The sequence below is a fragment of the Hemiscyllium ocellatum genome, chromosome 26, assembly GCF_020745735.1.
Source record: "Hemiscyllium ocellatum isolate sHemOce1 chromosome 26, sHemOce1.pat.X.cur, whole genome shotgun sequence".
In the NCBI taxonomy this organism is placed as follows: Eukaryota; Metazoa; Chordata; class Chondrichthyes; order Orectolobiformes; family Hemiscylliidae; genus Hemiscyllium; species Hemiscyllium ocellatum.
This window is the reverse complement of record NC_083426.1, coordinates 57130719-57146994: the sequence shown is the minus strand read 5'-3', so window position 1 is coordinate 57146994 and position 16276 is coordinate 57130719. Positions and strand designations below refer to the sequence as shown.

Below are 16276 nucleotides of genomic sequence, written 5' to 3'. Positions count from 1 at the left end.
AGGGCGGGGCCGAAGGATTGACGGGGAGTGAGTGCTTCAGGATTGGTCAGAAAGGGAAGAAGCGAAAAGTTTTCCAAGATACGATCATTCTCATTATTTGGTAGACATTAAACCTCTCCAATCAATGTGAGATTTTAAGGAATAGTTGAGATACGCATCACAATAATTTGCATATTTCCAGTTGACTTAAGTAAGAACTTTGCTTCCAAGTCTCCGGAATCTCTTTATTTTTCTCTCTTTTGGGCGGCACGGTGGCACAGTGGTTAACACTGCTGCCTCACAGCGCTTGAGACCCGGGTTCAATTCCCGACTCAGGCGACAGACTGTGTGGAGTTTGCACGTTCTCCCCGTGTGTGCGTGGGTTTCCTCCGGGTGCTCCGGTTTCCTCCCACAATCCAAAAGATGTGCGGGTCAGGTGAATTGGCCATGCTAAATTGCCCGTAGTGTTAGGTAAGGGGTAAATGTAGGGGTATGGGTGGGTTGCGCTTCGGCGGGTCGGTGTGGACTTGTTGGGCCGAAGGGCCTGTTTCCACACTGTAAGTAATCTAATCTAATCATCATTAATAGCAACCTCTTACCCATAATTCCTTGCAAATATGAATATTCTCTATGCACGCAATAAGGTTTAGACGCAAGCGCAGTTTGGTTTGTATGTGGTGCATGCGCAGTGTCACTGATCAGGACGGTGAGAGAAATGCAGCAGTTTTGTCCGGTTGCTGCGATCGGCGGCAGAAAGGGATGAAAGGAAATCGGTGTTGGGGTCGTGGTTAGGAGAAAGGAGCGGAGAGATTTCACAGACACCCCGTGTAGGTCGAAAACCCCGAATAAAGTTCTGCAGGTCTGGGTTAAGAGATCGCGGTCTTTGTCCACAGAAGAGGCTCAGGTTTACGGCCGCCATTTCTTTGACGGACGCGGCAGCCGGGTTTCAGTGGCGCCATCATTATAAGGTCAAAGCACGGCAGAGCGCATGCGCACCCATACAGGCGAATGAGAGACGTCACTGGGGATGGCCAGCAGAGGGGGAGGTACAGGAAGGGTGAATGTGGGAGGTACAGGGAGGGTGAATGGGGGAGGTACAGGGTGGGTGAATGGGGGAAGTACAGGGAGGGTTTATGGGGGAGGTACAGGGAGGGTGAATGGGGGAGGAACAAGGAGGGTGAATGGGGGAGGTATGATCTAGGTACAGGGAGGGTGAATGGAGGAGGTTTTAGGACTGATGTCGACAGATAATAATGGAATGAATGAGAATTTCAGAAGCAGATGAGCTGGGGCGAAGTCGGTGATGATATTGGGGTGGAAATAGGGGTTTTACTGCTGATTTGAACATGTAGTTAGAATGTCAGTTTGGGATGAAATAAGTACCAGGGTGCTAAAAACTTTGTTTCAGTGCTAGACGATTCCCAGGGAGAGGTTCAGTTGGCGGTTGAGGAATGGAGTTTATAACAAGGACTGAAGGCACTGACTTTCATCCTCTGATAGTTGATTGAAGGAAGTCTCTGTTTCTCTAGTATTGGATATCAAACAGATCAGGATGGTACGTCTTGGAGGGTAATTTGGTGGTGATAGCATTTATGTAGATTTGCTATCCTGAGTCTTTGAGCTGGTGACAGTCCTGTTAAATTTCTGGACAAGTTTAGATACATGGAGTCCCACTTCTTTGCCCCCACAGAGACCTTTTAAATGTTCGGACTGTGGGAAATACATGAGTACTTCCTCTTCATGTCTCTCTTTTCTCTCTCACTCTTTCCATAAAGGTCCCATTGTCTTCTGCAAGCCTAGGGCAGAAACAGTAGGCTCCTTCCCTGACAGCCCCAGTTCAGTTTCTATGACAATCCAGCGGCTTTCATGCTCACTTGTCCAAAATGCCAGCCCCACACATCACCAGGTTCGCTCAATGTAATTTCACAATTTGAATTTCTGTCTTTGTAGTTTGTCTCTCATTCTGTTTTTCTGTTTAAATCAATTAATAGAAATTACCAAGAGGATGATTTCAAATCAGGATACTGAAACCAAACACTCTGATCTGATGGAGTCATCCAATTTATCACATTTGGAATATCAACAGATTTTAAACATGGAAGAAGACAACACCATCTACAGTGGGGAGAACAGATACACATGTTCAGTGTGCAGAAAAGGCTTCAGCCAAGCAACTGGCCTCAAGAACCACAAATGCAGTCACACTGGAGAGAAACCATGGAAATGCGGGGACTGTGAAAAAGGATTCAGTTGCCGCTCTGCGCTGAGAATTCATCAACGTGTTCATACAGGGGAGAAGCCGTTCACTTGCTCCCTTTGTGGGAGAGGATTCACTCAGTTATCCACCCTATTGAAACATCAGCGAGTTCACACTGAGGAGAGACCTTTTAAATGTCCAGACTGTGGGAAGTACTTTAAAAGTTCCAGTGATCTGAAAACCCATCAGCGTGTTCACACTGAGGAGAGACCTTTTAAATGTCCAAACTGTGGGAAGTGCTATAAAAGTTCTAGTGAGCTGATGTCTCATCGACGGGTTCACACTGAGGAGAGACGGTTCAAGTGCTCTGACTGCGGAGCTGGCTTCAAGTGGTCGTCTCAACTCATTGTTCACCAGCGCATTCATACTGGGGAGAGGCCATTCACCTGCTCTGAATGTGGAATTGGATTCACTCAGTCGTCCCACCTCAAGTCACACCAGCAGGTTCATACTGAGGAGAGGCCTTTTAAATGTACAGACTGTGGGAAATACTTTAAAAGTTCTCATTATCTGCAGTCGCATCAACGTGTTCACACTGATGAGAGACCTTTTAAATGTTCAGAGTGTGGGAAGTGCTTTAAATGTTCCAGGGAGCTGATCATTCATCACCGTGTTCACACTGACGAGAGACCGTTCAGGTGTTCTCACTGTGGAAATGGGTTCAAGAGATCATCTCAACTCACTCTACACCAGCGTCTTCACACTGGGGAGAGGTCATTCATCTGCTCTGAATGTGGACAGGTATTCATTAGGTTCTCCATTCTGTTGAAGCACCAGCGTGATCATTCTGGGGAGAGGCCATTCACCTGCACTGAGTGTGGGAAAGAATTTTGTAAGTCATCCCAGTTCAAGGCACACCAGCAAGTTCACACTGAAGAGAAACCTTTCAAATGTCCAGACTGTGGGAGAAGTTATAAAAGTTCCTTGGAGCTGCAGTTACATCAGCCTGTTCACACTAACGATAAGCCATTCAGGTGCTCTCAGTGTGGGACTGGGTTCAAGTGGTCATCTCGTCTCACTGTACATCAGCGCACTCATACCGGAGAAAGACCGTTCACCTGCTCTGAGTGTGGAAAGGGATTCACTCAGAAAATCCACCTGCTGACACATCAGCGAGTTCACACAGGGGAGAGACCTTTTAAATGTACAAATTGTGGGAAGTGCTATGCAAGATCCTGGGATTTGATACGCCATCAACGTGTTCACTCTGAGAGGCCTTTTAAATGTCCAGACTGACAAAGTTCTGGGAACTGAGGCTGCATCAATAGTGTTCACACAGATGAGAGACCATTCAGATGCATTCATTGTTTGATTGGGTTCAGATGATCATCTCAACTCACTGTACACCAGCAAGTTCACACTGGAGAAGCCATTCATCTGCACTGAATGTGAGAAAGGATTCTGTCAAAAGTCCCACCACGTGGCACACCTGTGGAGTCAGCAACGAGTCCATGGGTGACTTCAGGAGCTGTAATGTGTTGTTAATTACGTTCAGTCACAAATATGTTAACACATCCAGCCCAGCTTTAGGTAATAACACTATGGATAAAGATAAATATTTGGATTTTGAATTGTACACACAGTCTGATGGATCTATTTAATATCCGGAACAATTTATTGAGTATAAGTCAGAAAACTAGATGTCCACGTAATATACATAATACAGTAATAATTGGTAATTTCAATTCCAATGTGGATTAGATTAGATTAGATTACTTACAGTGTGGAAACAGGCCCTTCGGCCCAACAAGTCCACACCAACCCGCCGAAGCGCAACCCTAACCTAACACTACGGGCAATTTAGCATGGCCAATTCACCTGACCCGCACATCTTTGGACTGTGGGAGGAAACCGGAGCACCCGGAGGAAACCCACGCAGACACGGGGAGAACGTGCAAACTCTACACGGTCAGTCGCCTGAGTCGGGAATTGAACCCAGGTCTCAGGCGCTGTGAGGCAGCAGTGCTAACCACTGTGGCACCGTGCCGCCCACAAAACTGGGTGAACCTAATCAGTATGAATGCTGTGGAGGGCGAATTTCTGCAGTTTGTACTGAATCATTTTAGATTTGGTTTTAAGTTGAGTATTCTGTAAAGACAAGGGTCATTAATAATCTTGCTGTTCAAGAGTCTTTATTAAATAGTAGCTAGAATATAGAATTTTAATTAGGTTTAAAGTAATATAGAGACAAAAGAGAATTTGCTAGAAAAGCTCAACAGCTGTGTGGAGAGAAGTCAGAGTTAACGTTTCAAGTTAAGGAACCCTTCCTCAGTTCTGAGAGGTCCTCTCTTCTATTTTAGTCTCTGATCTACAGTATCTGCAGTTATAGATTCATAGAAATGTACAGCACGGAAACAGACCCTTCGGCCCAACACATCCATGCTGACCAGATATACTGAATTAATTTAGTCCCATTTGCCAGCACTTGGCTCATATCCCTCTAAACCCTTCCTGTTCAATTGCCCATAGAGATGCCTTTTAAATGGTGCAATTGTATCAGTTTCCACCACTTCCTCTGGCATCTCATTCCATACATGCACCACCCTCTACGCGAAAAGGTTGCCCCTTATGTCCATTTTAAATCTTTCCCTCCTCACCCTAAACCTATTCCTCCTAGCTTTGGACTCCCCCACCCCGGGGAAAAGACCCAGATACATAAAAATGACAACCCACTCCCTCCCACCCACCCATCTCCTGATTCCTGTTGGTCTACCCTGGCAGGTGGGGCACATGCTTTAGTTGTCTGGGGCTCTAAGCTCTGGATTTCCCTCTCTACACCTCCCCACCTCTCCTTCCCACTTGACTCTCCCTATTGCTAATAACCACGTCTCTTAATGACCGATGTTTTACCTCCTCATTATTTCGGATAGGGTCGCTGTGGGGTTAAACGTGAGCAGCAGGCTGTGCAGGGACGTGAACACTAGGATGGCAATTTCAAGATTGAGATGGCTGGCTAACTAGTCACACTGCGAGTTAGGCTGTTAGAGGGAAAGAGCTGGTCCAGCCCAGGCAACATTCAAACATACCCACTCAAGATAAGAATGTATAGAGGTTAGCCACAGGGTCATAGTGAACATGTAACTACTTTGCACTGCCTTCGCTACTGCAAGGCAAAGTAGAGTGTTGAGACAGAGAGCCATCAGTCTGTTAAATACACAACTTCAAAATAGACACAGTAAGACAGGGAGGAAGCTAAGGCTGAATCACAGGGGTGTGAAGCCACTTCCCCTCCCCTTGGTTTCTGGATCAACTTTCTGCCCCTGGGATCTACTCACAGCCTGGGTTACAGCGAAACATTAACAGTCATAGGAACATTAGAAGAGAAGTCTATTCAGCCTTTCAAGCCTGTTCCCGCCATTTAATTAGGTCATGGCTGATCGTTAGCTCACATCCCTTAATCCCTTTGCTGAACAAAATGTACTGATCTCAGATTTACAATTCACAACTGATCTAGCACCCGCTTCAATCTCTCCCCTGACTCGCTGACTGCTGCTCTCTGATGAATCGCAACTTTATTTCTCTTTTATGAGGAGAGGTTTCAAGTATAGGAGCAGGGATGCGTTGTTGCAGTTATACTGGACCTTTGTGAGGCCATACCTAGAATATTGTATGCAGTTTTGGTCTCCTTTTCAGAGGAAGGATTGCCTTACTCTTGAGGGGCTGTAGCGAGGGTTTCCCAGATGGTTCTGGGGATGGTGGGATTGTCGTATGAAGAAGAGATTGACTCAGTTAGGATTGCCTTTGCTGGACTTCAGACAAATGAGGGGAGATCTCATAGAGAAGTATAAAATTCTAACAGGACTAGACAGGGTAGATGCAGGGAGGATGTTCCCAATGGAGGGTGCGCAGGGTGGACCATTTAGGATGGAGATGAGATATTTCTGCACCCAGAGAATAGTGAGCCTGTGGAATTCATTACTACAGGGAGTAGTGAGGCCAAATCATTGAATTTAGATATGGCACTTGGGGTGAATGGGATCGAAGGTTGTGGGGAGAAAGCATGATGAGGCTAGTGAGTTGGATAGTCAGCCATGATGGCGATGAATGGTGGGGCAGTATCGAAGGGCTGAATGGCTTCGCCCTCCTGCTCCTATCTCCTGTGTTTCTGTGCTGCTTCCTCCATTTGAAGCTGTTACTCATTTCTCACTTCACAGATGTTCTTTTGGTTTTGAAAATGATATAGTTCAATCTGGAGTTAGAGTCTCAATCAAAACAATGGAAACTATGGAATGACAAAATGGTTGTGATAGATTGGCAAAATACACAAAACAATTTAAAAGTACATATTATTGAGTATTTGAATAAATATTGAATGGTTTAGAACAATTATCCATTTGTTGAAGATAGAAATACACAACGTGAAAAAAGAAATGTCAGCTCTGGCTGACAAAAGGACTACGTCAGATCAAAAGAAGTGGTTTGTAAGGTTGCAAGGGGATTGAGAATAATTTGTAATCCAACAAAGGATGACACAGAAATTGATGAAAGGGGAAAGAGAAGTTGTATAGAAGCTCACTGGAAACATTAAGGTGGACTGCAAAGATTGCTTAGGTATATGAAATGCAAAAATGCGAAAGCTTGCTGGATTGGCATTCCAGCCATCAACTTCAACATTCACTCCCTCATCACTGACGTATAGGTACAGATGTATGTGCCATCTCCAAGATACACTGCAGTAACTCACCCAGGCTCCTCCAACACAACTTTCTCATGACCCAGAACACCAAAAAAGATATAGACAGTAGATTCCTGGGAACACACTGTAACTTCTGTGTCAATGCTTACTGCATTTTTTAAACAAATTACTGCAGATGGTGGAATCTGTACTGAAAACAACAAATGCTGGAGATCACAGTGGATCAGCCAGCATCCAGGGAGAGACAGCAAACTAATGTTTCAAGTCTAAATGACTTCATCAGAACTAAAGTGAAGTGTGGAGAGACAGCATTTATGCCATAGTTCGGGGTGTGGTGGTAGGGGTAGTGGGTGATATTGGTGGAGAAAAGACCTCCCATAGCCAGTCATTTTAACACAGCGTCCTGCTCACATGTCTATCCTCAGAATGCTGCGGTGTTCCATTGAAACACTGCTCAAACTGGAGAAACAACAGCTCATCTTCAGGCGAAGTACTTTACAGCCTTTTTGATTTAATGTTTAGTTCAACACATTTAAGGTGTGAACCATTTCTTTCCTTTCTTTTCACTTGTTATCATGTCTTCCCCTCCCCCATCCCACTTACCATCCTTTCAAGTCTGGCAGGAGACAAACTCTGGTTCTGCCATTCTCACATTCCAATCACTTTATGAAAACTACTAGCACCTTTTCTCCACTGATATGACCCACTACCCCCATCACCAGCACCACCAAACCCCGTCCCCACCCCTCCGGCCAACCTGTTGCGTAAATGCTGTCCCTCCACACACTACTTCAGCTCCGGTAAGGAGTATCTCGACTCAAAATGTTAGGTTGCTTACTCTCCATGGATGCAACCTGTCCTGCTGCGATCTCTAGCATTTATTTTTCACTGCATACAGTGTTGTGACATGGAACAAAATCCCCTTTTGTCATTATCACTGTGTAAAGAGTATGGAACTCTGTTCCTCACAGCACTGTGGATGCACCAAATTCCATGGACTACAAACATTCAAGAAGGCAACTTACCACCACTTTCTCCTGGGCACTTATGGTTGGGTAATAAATGGTTGCAGAACCAGTGACAGCCACACCCCATGAACAAACAATAAAATGACTGAAGTGATACTTCACTGAGATTGAGCATTTGTAAATGATATGATTAGGAAAATGTACACAATAGCTGTTATGTTACGGTCTTTCAGAATTGTCACATACATACAAAGCCTTATCTCTCTTTATTGTAATAGCCTTGTGTTGTTCTTATGAAAGAATAAGGCAGCCTCATGTAAATATGTCCTGTAACTAACCATCAACCTAACTAAATTTCAGAAATAAAACATATGATCCATCAAGCAAAATTTCACTCTGAGATTTAACTTATGCAATATTACCATCAACTGGGTTCATATCATTGCTGATTCTCCAATGATCTCATTGAAACTTCAAAGATCCTTATGGTATGGATCTTGATTGAATTTCTTCCTTTTCTGTTGGGTCTAGATCTGGGGACATCTGAAAATAAGAGAGGCCGTTTGTGACCATGGTGAGGAGGACTTTTTCACTTAAATGGAATTCATGACCCAAATGTTTGTCGAAGCTCATTCATTGAGAATGTTCAATCATAAAGCAGTAGATTCCTGGAGTTGAATAACATAATGGGAATACTACAGTAAAGAAATGACCAGCCATGATTTAAAGGAATGGTGGAGCCAGCTCAGGGGCTGAATAGTCCACCCCTGATCCAAGTTGAAGGGCTTTTCCCATCTCCTCCATTCCCTAGGCCAACAACAAGTGAGGAGCTGATGGACTTTGTCACTTAGACCATTTGAGCAGTTACCTCTGCTGTGTCCCTCCCATCCTTGACTTCCCTAGGCCAAATTGCATCCAGAGTTCTTTTTTGAACACTCAACTCATATCAATCTCCAAAGTCTCTCCTACCTCCATCATGCCCCGTCAGTGCTCATCTTGTCCATTTGATCCACTTCTGATTCCCTGAATCCAATTCCTAGGGTTTCCTCCAAGGATCTATCTTTGGCTCCACACATTTTTCATCTGGGAAACGTCATCCGAAAACAGTCCCAGATGAAAAATTAGCATGAGGAAGAAATTCAGCCCTTTGAACATCCTTCCCCATTTCATATGATGATGACTAAGTCACCTCAGCCTCAACTGGATTTTACTGTCTACTCTCGAACACCCTTTAATCTATTATGAATTAAAAATCTGTATTCCTTCATTAGATTTACTCTGTTCTGGCATCCACATTTCATAGAGAATCTTAGAATCATACAGTCTGAGTAGTGAATCCCACAGATTCCCAATACTTCAATTTAACTACATTTTACCTCACTTCTGGTTTAAATCTGCAACCCCTTATTCATTGCCCCTCAACAGTTTGCTGAATCTATATTCCTTTTATAAGAAATCTGCTTACCTAATTGGGTATCTCAGTAAAATCTAATGATGGCCCAGATGTTCTGTGTGGGAATCCTGTTCTCACCACCATCCACTTCATATTTTTCATCTCACTTTCCAGGTACAGGGGTCCAGTGGTGTCATGAGAACGCCAACTCCCACAATGTGAGGCAATGACCGATATTATCACTCATCACTATTATCATCGACCGTTAATCCAGAGATCATGGTAACGTTCTGGAGACATGGGGTTGAATCTATGGCAGATGGTGGAATTAAGAGCTCTCGTGCTTGTGAAACCATTGCCATCTGGTTCACTCAAGTCCTTTATGGAAGGAAATTACCGTCCTTACCCAGTCTGGCCAATGTGTGACTCCAAATCCACACCAATGTGGTTGACTCTTAACTGCCCTCTGGGCAGTTATGGATGGACAATAAATGTAGACCAAGCATGGAGTAGCTGGGATACACTTTACATTGTGGGGGACAGGGGCCAAGAATCACCACGCTCACGTGGATCCAAGTTCCAACCCTAAATCATCACGATACAGTGAATTGGCCAATGGGAAACAAAGGATGGGAAGCAATCTGTCCAGGATCTGTCAGCAAAATCCTCACTTTTATCTTCATTTCCTTTCATTCTTCTAAAATTATTGACGTGTAGAAATTGAAGGGAAAGGAAGTGAACCAAGGACGGGTGCAGATTCTGTCCAGGACAGGAAATTGTGAGTATGGATCTGTTTCTCAGGACTTCCTGGAGAATTAGGAGGATGTACATTTGGGGCAGCAGAGTTGGATGGAGGGTTACAGTTTTGGGGAGGGGTAGGAAATAGATATTCCAGAAAAAATTAGAGTTGTGTGCTCTGAATTTTATAATTAACTTGAATTACTCCTCTTTTAAGCCCTTTTACGGGATATTAGAAGATGACGATTTGCAGACAGAAATCTGAAAATCATGTGCGGATAGTGACTAAATTAACCGAGACTTGAATAACCATACTTTGAAAAATGTCCTTTTGTTCTGTCTGCATCAAAGTCTTTAAACATTGATGAGACTGGAAAAGCACTGAGGCACACTCTGCTACCACCAAGTAAGAATGTTCCTGTGAATTGACTGTGGAAAAAACTAACCTGCAAAAGCATTTCACCATTCACAGCGGGAGACTCCATCCCTGTGTTTTGTGTGGATGATGCTTCAACTGATTGTTGAACCTTTAGAGACACAATGATACCCATAATATGGAGAAACTGTGGTAATGTGAGGACAGTGGGAAGGGATTCCATTCAAGTCAGCACTGAAATTCTATCGATATGATTACACCAGGAACAGACCATTCACCTGCTCTGAATATGGGAAGGAGTTCCCTGATTCACCTTCCCTGTAGAAACATCAGCCTGCTGCCACTGGAGAGAAGTTGTTCACCTGTTCTGAATGTGGGAGGAAATTCACCCTGTAGAGACACCAGTGAGCTCATACTGGGAAAAACCCATCCATTTGCTCAGAGTGTGGTACGGTATTTATTCAGTTATCCAGCCTGCGTGCATAATACAGCAGTGAGTTTATGTGGGAGAGCAGCCACTTAGCTGGTCTGATGGTGGAAAGGAATTCACTCAATCATCACACCTATTGAAACATGAGCAAATTTACACAGGGGAGAGACCTTTCAAATGCTCCAAGTGTGGGAAATTATCCAGAGATGTATCTGGCCTACAAAAGTACCAGCAAGTGCATACTGGGGATAGGCCATTCATCTGTACAGACTGTGGGAAAGAATTCACTCTGTCATCATATCTACAGAAACACGAGCCAACTCACAGGTGAATACAAGAGTTGTACCTGCAGTTAATCAACAGCAAAATCCATGATGTTAGACAGCACCTTTGAAATGCTCGACAATTTCATTTGTACATGTGGAGAAATGTACCCCATGAAATGGAATAAATCTTTCCTGTACCACTCCTTTAGCTTCTTGTTTGCTTCTTTATTTTTCTAATTTCTATGCCAATTTGAACATGGCTCAGGTATTAATCCAGAGATTAATCCCTTGAGGTCATGCTCTGCATTTTTGTTCATAATTCTTGATATTCCCCAAACAGGGTCTCTTGTCTACTCTTGCCAATGTTGTTAATTCCCCGCATGGATGACCATAGCTGAATCCACCCCATCCCACTCCAACATCTTTTCAAATTCATTCAAGATTCCTCTTACATTGGAACCAGACAAACAACACACCATGCCTCCTGTCCCTGTCCCTGACCACTAACCCAATTTTGAAGGACTTAATTTGTTGTGTGTAATTCGCTCCTGAAACACAACTTATAGGTAATTCTCCCCCTCCCTGAAGTTTTGCAATTTGAAGCTCAGACTCAGCCATCAACTGAATCAGAGTTCCTCTAGCATCCAGCAATTGGAACAGATAGGTTCAGTATAAACCATGAAAGGGTTCAGCAGCACCCACATTATGCAGGGACAATATGTCACCTGACAATGCATTTCCAAATACCGTATATATTCATGTATAGGTTAATCTCACATATAAGTCAATCCCTTATTTTTGGCCAAAAATCTTGTATTTTCCATATATCTCATGTATAAGTGGACCTTACTATATTGCATTAATTCGCATTCATTCATCTTTACTCATCGCTTTTTGTTCACTATATTGCATCACTATTCATTCATTTATAACTCTACTTATTGCACTTGGTTTACTACAGCACATTTTGATTCTTTCATTCATTCAGATCAGTATTAAGTCTATCGGTACTCGTCGCACTTAGTTCACTGTACATCTAAAAGTTGTACAGAATGCTGGTCGCTAACCTATTCAGGTGCAAACCCTCTCTCTTGTATAATTTATGCTTACCACAAAACATACCCCATCTACATGTTCCATGTCATGAGCATGATGTAAGTCGCCCCATTTCTCTGGATGACTGCAGTGCCAAAGGCACTCAAGACTCTTGAGAATATCGAGGATGAAGCAGCCTGCTTGATTAGCGCTGCAACCACAAACATCGACTTCTTCCATCATCGATGCTCAGTTCCAGCAGTGTTACCCATTTATAAGCTGCAGTGGAGGAATTTGCCAAAGCTCCTTAGATAGTGTCTTCCAAACCCATGATGACTGCCAATGTGTTCAGCAAGGACAGTATATCCGTGGGAACACCACCCCACTTGTCTGTTAACTTCCAAGCAACTCACCATCCTAGCTTGAAAATATACCAACATTCCTTCCGTATTATAATGTCAAAGTCCCAGATTTCACTCTATAATGACATTGTGAATCAATTTACAGCTGATGAACTGCATCAGTTCAAGTCAGCAGCTCAGCAGCATTCCCTCCGGCACAACTGTGGACATGTAATGAAAAGAAGGCAAAGCCAGCAACATCGCAATTCCACGAGTGAACAATAATAAGAACAAAGTCTGAACATTTATTCATCTTCCTCCAGGACAAGTATAAAATTCATCTGGTTTCCAGCAATTTATGGCTATTTTTATTACCTGCATCCTAAAAACAGGTTAGAGCGTCAGGGTTGCATGGTTGCTCAGTGGTTAGCACTGCTGCCTCACGGCGCCAGGGACCTGGGTTCCATTTCAGCCTCAATTTGGGTAGAGTTTGCACGTTCTTTCTGTGTCTGCAGCGGTTTCCTCCAGGTGCTCCGGTTTCCTCCCATAGTCCAAAGATGTACTGGCTGGGTGAATTGGCCGAGCTAAATTTCCCATAGTGTTCAGAGATATATAAGTTAGGTTCATTAATAATGGGTTAGGGGAATGGGTTTGGTTGGGATACTCTTTCGAGCGTCCATGGGGACTTGTTGGGCTGAAGGGCCTGTCTCCACACTGTGGGGATTCTATCTATCGCCAGTATTTTGTGTTTGAAAGTGTTAATTTATTTTGGTGTCTTTAAATTCCTTATTCTTACAGGACAATTTATTTCCTATACTTGGTAAATTGGTTTTGTCTCCCATAATGAAATAAGATAGAAAATATTTACCTGATTTCCCATTCTCTTAAGACCTGGATTTTGCGATGGTTGTGAATTGGAGGTGTTTGCTGCTCACCAACCAACAAACTGCCTCTTCCTGCCTATTTCCAAGATTGCAGTAGAAAGTTACACTCTCAGTTACAGCATGGGTCTATCTATGAGGTGTCTGGGGAGACCCAGTGATGCAGACACACACACTGTTATACCTCCAGCTGAAGGCCAACTTGTAAGGAGGGACTTCAGTTCACTCTCCGAAGCTCAACTGAGAACTGATATTCAGACAGGGCCACTTATAATCGTTCAGCTGCTCATGTTCAATTTTATCCCAACATGCTGCGATTCTCTGTGGGAGTAGCTGGGCTATTCCAGCTCTCTAAACTGGGAATCTTGGTGTGAACAGCCAGGATGCTCCAGTCTCTAAACTGGGAATCTCGGTGATGATAGTGACAGACAGAGTATTTACAGCTGCCATCATTGTAGCTTTCCAGTGGGGGTGAGTGCAATGCAGGGAGGGGGGTGTGGTGGGAGGTAATAAATGAACTGTGGGGGAGGGCTTTTTATGGAAGGTCTTGATGGAGAATAAAGGGTGAATTGGTGTAGGGAGGTGAACGTTGACGGAGCGAGGGGCATGTTGGTGGAAGGAGAGGTGAATATTGATGAATTGCAGCGGATGTTGAAGAAAGGGAATGTTGTTGCAGGATTGAGGCTGTTGAGGATGATAGTCAATTAAGGGAGTGCTGATTGAGAGGGTCAAAAGTCCTCCCCTCCCTACTCTGCCTCGACATTTATTGGAGCTCCCCAATTCTAGCCACACCATGTGACAGCAACTCAAATTGATATTCGAACTCCAGTATGTTGGCCACCAACCAAAGTTACCCAGGAGGGTAGACCAGCAACTAGGAATGTCTGGCTGTATAGTGTGCGGTTACAACCGAGGGAGAGGGTCACAGACCACATCACAGATCAGGTTAGCAACCAGGGCTCCTCCCTTGCTCCCTGAGCCTGCATTCTCCTGCCTACAAGCATGCCCACAACATGTTTTACATTAGCCTGCCAATGTCTTGTGAGGGCAATTGGCACAGACACACAACCAGGCTGCGGAACAGTCCCCCGTCAGGAGCATGGGCATCTTGTTATACATCAGTGTGCATCATCATTCTCCCTATATCACCTGGCAGCAATGACCATGCTAAACACACTATCACTGCAGGAAGTAGTCAGACTTGTTTGAAAGACTCGGGGGAGCAGACCGCAGTGGAATACATGGCAGCACAGTTAGTTGGGGACTGGGCTTTCCTACTGTGTGTTTCAATGATCAGTTTGAATGGCTCTTTGAAATGTTTTTTCAAAGTTCACTTGCAGTCAGACATTTCAGTACGTTTTTTTCCAGTCATGGTCTCCATGCCAGCACAAGACATTCAAAACCTGCACCCACACCTCCCCAATTACCTAAATGAAACTTTCACATCTGACAGAGTTTTGCCTGTACTTGTACACACTCCATCTACTGTATCCATTGCTCCCGATGTGGTCGCCTCTACATTGCAGACACAGGATGCCTACTTGCTGAATCTCAGGAAGAACGTCTCATCTTCCGCCTTGGGACCCTCCAGCCACATGGGATCAATGTGGATTTCGTCGATTTCCTCAATTGCCCTCCCTCTACCAAACATCCTAATCGACACGACCCTGTTGAACTGTCCTACCTGTCCAACTAACTTCCAAACTATCTGGTCCACCCACCTCTCCGACCTATCACGATCACCCGCACCTTGTCTACCTATTGCATTCCCAGATACCTTCCCCCAGACCCACTCCTGCCCCATTTATCCTTCAGGCCCCCTTGGGCTAAGTGTCTCATTCCTAATTCAGGCATTTATGTTTGATATATTGGTTCTCCTGCTCCTCCAATGCTGCCTGACTAGCTGTGCTTTTCCAGTACCACACTTTTCAACTCTGATCTCCAGCATCTGCAGTCCTCACTTCCTCCCAGTTCTTTCCTCATGCCCATGTCATTGGCTTTGTTTGAGTTTTGGCTTTTTGTTTGAGTTTCGAATGGTTACATTCAAACTTCATATTCTCTGTCAACTCCTTGTTATCACTATTTGCCATGGGTTTTCTTTTCCCACTAACATTACACCCAGTTTCATTACAGGAAGCAGCATCAAAAATAGATGTATCCTTCATTTCTTCTTCTGAGAAATACTGTCAAAAGCATAAACACATTTACCTGCAAGAGCACTGATGCTTAAGTGATTTTCCCAGAGTAAATGAAGTTTGAAAAATCTCAGTAAACACCTCCTTGACGTTGTCATTAGTTCCACTAATTTTGTGCTCTGAAGTTCACATTGCACTCCAAATATTAACTTTGTTTCTCGGTCCACGGATATTGTTAGTCCTGCTGAGTTCTTACAGAATTTTCAGATTGTCTTTCCAAGTTACTGCCCTCACATCAAAAAGACATTCTGAGGCCATAAACTACTCCATCACCCTGTCTTCCGTTAATTCTGATTCCATGCCAAGATTTCAATGGTCAAATGCTTTATCACCATCGCGTTTATGTCACTCTGTGACGGTTATACCTCTAGCTTTCCCATTGTGTCTGTCTGTCTGCAAGTTTGTGTACCCTGGATTATTGACACCCATCTTTGATCATCTTGTTACTCTGTCTCAGAGTTTTAGTGAGATAAATTATTTACCTCTCCCAGTGTCAATAGTCCATTTTATTGCAAATGCTTTGCATGTTCAAATAAAGCACCTTCTTCTTCTTTTTAACTATTGTATCCTGTCTTCAAATTATTTGCTGATGTACACATTTTAGTAAAATCTTGCCTTTTCAGCTGTCTTTAACCACGTCACTGTACATTGATGATGTTCAACTCTTCCTCTTTTCATTGAATTCAGACAGTACAGAAACAGGCCATTTGGCCCATCCAGTCTGCACTGACCCTCCAAAGCGTATCCCATTCATTCTATCTCTACCACCCAACCATGGCTT

The 16276-nt window shown here is 43.9% G+C and overlaps 1 protein-coding gene across 3 annotated transcripts; it reads left to right on the top strand.

The window, feature by feature from the left end:
• Positions 1-689: 689 nt before the first annotated feature.
• LOC132828481 (zinc finger protein 585A-like) lies at positions 690-3812 on the top strand. 3 transcript variants are annotated; one of them, XM_060845649.1, is made up of 2 exons: positions 690-806; positions 2066-3812. In XM_060845649.1, exon 2 carries the CDS (start codon positions 2075-2077, stop codon positions 3470-3472), a length of 1398 nt encoding a protein of 465 aa, XP_060701632.1. In that variant the 5' UTR covers positions 690-806; positions 2066-2074; the 3' UTR covers positions 3473-3812. The 3 variants fall into 3 exon arrangements, with proteins under 3 accessions (XP_060701632.1, XP_060701630.1, XP_060701631.1); XM_060845647.1 differs by having other exon boundaries at positions 1971-3812; XM_060845648.1 differs by having other exon boundaries at positions 690-838; positions 1971-3812.
• The last annotated feature ends 12464 nt before the right edge of the window (positions 3813-16276 follow it).

Bases quoted from the DNA above. Each gene is read 5' to 3' on its own strand.
- LOC132828481 (XM_060845647.1), top strand. From the start codon at position 1,985: ATGATTTCAAATCAGGATACTGAAACCAAACACTCTGATCTGATGGAG.